The 4,648-nt window shown below is 32.1% G+C and overlaps 1 protein-coding gene across 1 annotated transcript; it reads right to left on the bottom strand.

Annotated features, from left to right (window-relative positions):
• Positions 1-2,526: 2,526 nt before the first annotated feature.
• Positions 2,527-3,579, bottom strand: LOC129224839 (solute carrier family 35 member G1-like). Its single transcript, XM_054859389.1, has one exon. The coding sequence runs from the start codon at positions 3,577-3,579 to the stop codon at positions 2,692-2,694; it is 888 nt and encodes a 295-aa protein (XP_054715364.1). The 3' UTR covers positions 2,527-2,691.
• Positions 3,580-4,648: the final 1,069 nt, after the last annotated feature.

The following is a 4,648-nucleotide window of genomic DNA, read 5'->3' as shown; positions in this document are numbered from 1 at the left end:
TTTAAATCAACGTATCCCGAAACAAAGATCGTTTCGCATGCAGAAACAAGTCTGTTCTCGTGTAACTTCAAAGGGATTAAAACTTGAAACTTTAAATGACGTTGCTGTGGTTCCGAGAACAGTAAATTGGCGCTTAAAGTTAATGCTAAAGACCTTATTTTCTTCCACAGAAAAATTACTTAGAATATAATTTTTCTTAGATTTTCAAAAGTTGAACCACAATAAAGATTTCAATATTTTGTAAAGATATCGCTTGATCTATGATTTCTTTGGGTTATAATTAGAAAGGATTAATTTCAATCTTTCAGCTTTCTCTAAATACACGTTTCCCGTCAAATATTCGTTCGTTTTCATTATTTGTATTTCCCTGCATCTCTTCCAAAAAAATTTCAAATAATGTAACAAAGAATTTCAAAGTTTAACAACGAAATATATTTATTGATAAATCAAAATAACATTTGTTTGTTGACTGTTTAATAAAGTTATTGTGGATTTAATGCAGTTTGTTGATTCTTGAAATTCAACAATGGGTAGAACTTCGTTCAAAGTACGAAATTTACATTAAGTTGATTAGACACGAATGAGATTTTTTTTTAACACATATTTGTAAAATTACTAAAATATTAATTTTGATACTTTCATGACAATGAAAATACTTAAAGTTTTTAATTGTTTGTCTTTTTAAAAGTTTTTACTACTTTCATTGATACGGTTACGATGTCATTCACTGAATTTAAATTAATAATAATAAATGCTGAATTTGCATTTATTTTACAGTGAACATAAATAGGATTTTTTTTTTAATTTAAACTTAAAACTATTTTACGGTGATATTCAAGAATGAGTTATAATCACAGTGTACACTAAATCAATTTGCATACTTAACTACACGAACAAATTGTGTGGACACTGATCACTGAAGCCCGATGGAAAAATCTTTGGTATGTTGTAAAACACTAAAAACTGCACAAGTGAGCGAAAGAAAAAAAACTGCACTAACGATAAATATTTTTAAAACTATCTTAATAAAATTGCAAGTAATTCGTGTGTGAAATTACAATTAAAATGAATCAATAGAAAAGCATTCGCGGTAGAGTTCTCGCGTTGTTCCCACTGTATAAAATCTTATGGAGTTTGCTATGCAACATGTAAAAATCATTTTGTGTTTTTTCTCTTGACCTTTTGGGGCAATATAATTTAATGGGGCAAAATAATTATTAACAAATAGTGTGACAGAAAGAAAATGAGCAACAAATAGCAAAAAACGTTTCAAAAAATTGAAAATCTATATTTGTAAATTACATTAGAAGCCTTTTTCCTTCAATTAATAAAAATAAATAAAACTAATGTACGACAGTTTGTTAATTAACAGAGAAAAAATGATAGCTAAACTCAAATAAATTTCTAACACAATCTTGCTTAAACATCAATATTTTATTTCACATGATATAGATTTTTTTTTATTAACAAACACGGTAAATTTCATCTGGCAGATGAAGGTTAATCAACTAAATTTGTCTACAGTTTGAAAAACTTGCAAGGTAAGAAATAATTACTCAATAATCCTTAGACTAGTTGAACTTTTCTTACTTTTGAACACAATTTTACAACTAAAGTGTTAAACACACGAGAAATAAAAAAGTGTAATTATTGTGAAGTAAATGATATGCATACATGTATGAAGTATGTAAGTCGCATTAGTATGATGATTTTTTTTAATTAAATATTTATGACAAAAAAATCCTCGTCAAAAAGTTCAAAGGATTAAATTTTAATGACTCTAAGCATCCGCGTTGAAATATTTATATAACACCAAGTTGCAAAATAATGGATCTTGATTACATCCACAATTCGTAAGTTTTGTGAACAGGAATAATATACCATCTATATTCTGTTCATTACATTTTAATGCTCATGTATAACGCGACTATGCATTTATGTAATTTATGTCCCATTTTTACCTCATTTATGCAAGTTTAGAATATTAATTTTTTTTGTATTACAAACTTTCCTGTTAAACTTACATAATACATAGTTGGAAAAAAATTAATTTTGATTACGAATGCAGTTTGTGATTTCAAAAACAAGAAAATTGTGCATTTATATTTTTTCCATCGTTATTATTATGTTAATATATAACGCACTTCTCATTTTTACAAGAAAATTTATTGAAGTTGAAAAAATCTATTTTTCAATGACTAAACTTCCTGTTGAAAATGCTATGTAACACAAAGTTTCAAAATGTTTGGATTTTGATTGCATGCGAAGCTTACGTTTCTATTTTAGCCATCATATTTTCATGCTGGTGCATTACGCTCGTATTTATTTACACAAACTCTTTTTTAGTGCAATTTCAGCACAGCGAAGTTAAACAAAAAACACCAACAGTAAAGTTACTTCATCCACGAAAAACAAACTTAAAAACAATTTAAAACGTAACCCTCAATTGTTGCAACAAAAAATATAAAGATTAAATATTCAATGAAAAACCAAATGAGTGAAAAAATTATTTTTGTTCCTGTTCCAAGTTTCAATGAAAAGCTTTGTTAGCATTAAATAGGAAAATAAACTCAAAATTACCATTGAACCAAAAAGGAAAGGAAATTCCTTTGCAAAAACTGTCATTCTTTTGAATCATGATGTTTCAATGCTATCACTGAATTATCATCGGAATTGTCTGTTCGTGCTTACCTACTCATTTAAGTCTTGCTTACATGTCAATTTCATTACAGGTGGCACAGAAACCGATATTAAAATAGCGACTCCCCCTAGCGAAGTCATCAAACTCGGGTACTGCTGCTGGACGCACATTTGCAGCACGAAAGCCCATATGATTTCAGAAGTGAGGGCCACCGAAACGATGACAGCCCCCGTTGACTTCAAAGATGACACCAGACACAGCTCGCTGATGAAACCAACCACTGAGATGAGGATTACGCAAACGGCTTCCCATCCACACTTCCAAAGCGACATTTCGTTAAACACACTGCACAGAACCGACGAAAACACAACCCCCATCACCGCCCACCAGAAGCTCACGACGACAGGCGGAACATGAGTTATTTTCCTGATAATGGCTAAAGCAATCGCTTGAGCAAAGGCACCAATCAAACAGCCAGACACACCTTTGATGCTACTCTGGGAATAATTCATACTGAAGTTCGGCACACACACAAGAGCTAAACCAAGCACAGACAGAGTTGTGGATGTCAATTCTGCGACACCACATCTTTCTTTCAGGAAGAGTCGTCCTATTATTATGGTAAAGATGGGGGTGGAATAGAACAGCAGAGATGCTTCGGAGATTGGCAAATACACGAATCCGTAATAGTAACCACAAACAGCAATATTTCCGATAACTGATCGCAAGAATAGAATTAAGTTACACTTGGCGTCATACCACAGTTGACTGTCGGAGAAAATTATGATTGGTAACAGAAAACAAGTTGCTCCTATGCTTCGCAATCCAAAAATTTCTATTGCACCTAAAGAGTTTACTTCGTTCACAAGTAGGCCTTTTATACTTCCAAGAAAAGCGCATAGAAGAGCTAAAACTAAATCACGGAAGTTGAAATGCATCCTTTTTACGTTGAATAGTCTCAGTTGAGCTCAATTGGTTCAAACGAAATAAAAGATTTCATTCAGCACAGCACGATCCCGTTGAGTTCAATTGTTTCAAATGAAATTACTGGATTCATTCAGTACAACACGATCCCATTGAGCTCAACTGTTTCAAATGGAATTGCAGAATTCATTCAGCACAACACGATCCAGTTGAGCTCAATTGTTTCAAATGAAATAACAGGATTCATTTAGCACAACGCGGTCCCATTGTAGTTATTAAGTCAATTCTGTAGGGCAGAAGTCGTTGAATTTTCTGTTGAACGTCTTCACACTTGGAGACAGAAACATCAGTAGTCTTAATTAAACAACAAAATTACTTGTGCAGATACTCACACATCCATGTTTTTAAGGACCAAATATTGGTTGAAAATATTGCACATGTCTTATGCCTTATTCCTTGGCAGTCAAAAGAATCAAATATCGCCAAATGAAACTTGAAATGCCTTCCACCGTATTCCAAAGAAGGAAATCAATTTGAACTGAGTTCATTTTCAGTTTCTCCTTATAAATGCGCTAGTATTTTTGCACTTTTATGCACAAACATTCAAAAATGTACAAAAATAAGTTTCGAGAATTTTTTGCAACATTTTTTTGACATCAGGTTCGTTAATAAGCAAAGCTGAATGACAAATGCCAGAAACGACAGAATGCACAACAAATGGAGTTAAAGTTAATAAATCAAACTTGCAAACAACAATTGTTCGATGCTTGATAGATCTTTAGTCTTGACGGGAACACGTAATACCAGCGAACACTAGTTCCAGCGAGTGGAATGATGCAGGCTTACTTTCACTATAAGCATAAAAAAAAATGGCATAAAAAATGCAGGCAATTTGAGGCAGTTATTACCATTCTGATTAGGAAAAAAGGGATTCGCTCGGGAAAATCTTTTAAATGCAAGTTTAGTAGGAAATGCAAAGGAAATAAAATTACATAACAGAAGCATAAGAGGCATGCGTTTCTGAAGGTAATTCGAAAACTCAATAAATAAAAAGTCATCCACATTCACACTTCTTTTAGTCAC

Source organism: Uloborus diversus, chromosome 1 (assembly GCF_026930045.1).
Source record: "Uloborus diversus isolate 005 chromosome 1, Udiv.v.3.1, whole genome shotgun sequence".
In the NCBI taxonomy this organism is placed as follows: Eukaryota; Metazoa; Arthropoda; class Arachnida; order Araneae; family Uloboridae; genus Uloborus; species Uloborus diversus.
Note: the sequence above shows the minus strand (reverse complement) of the source record. Positions and strands in the feature narration are given on the sequence as shown.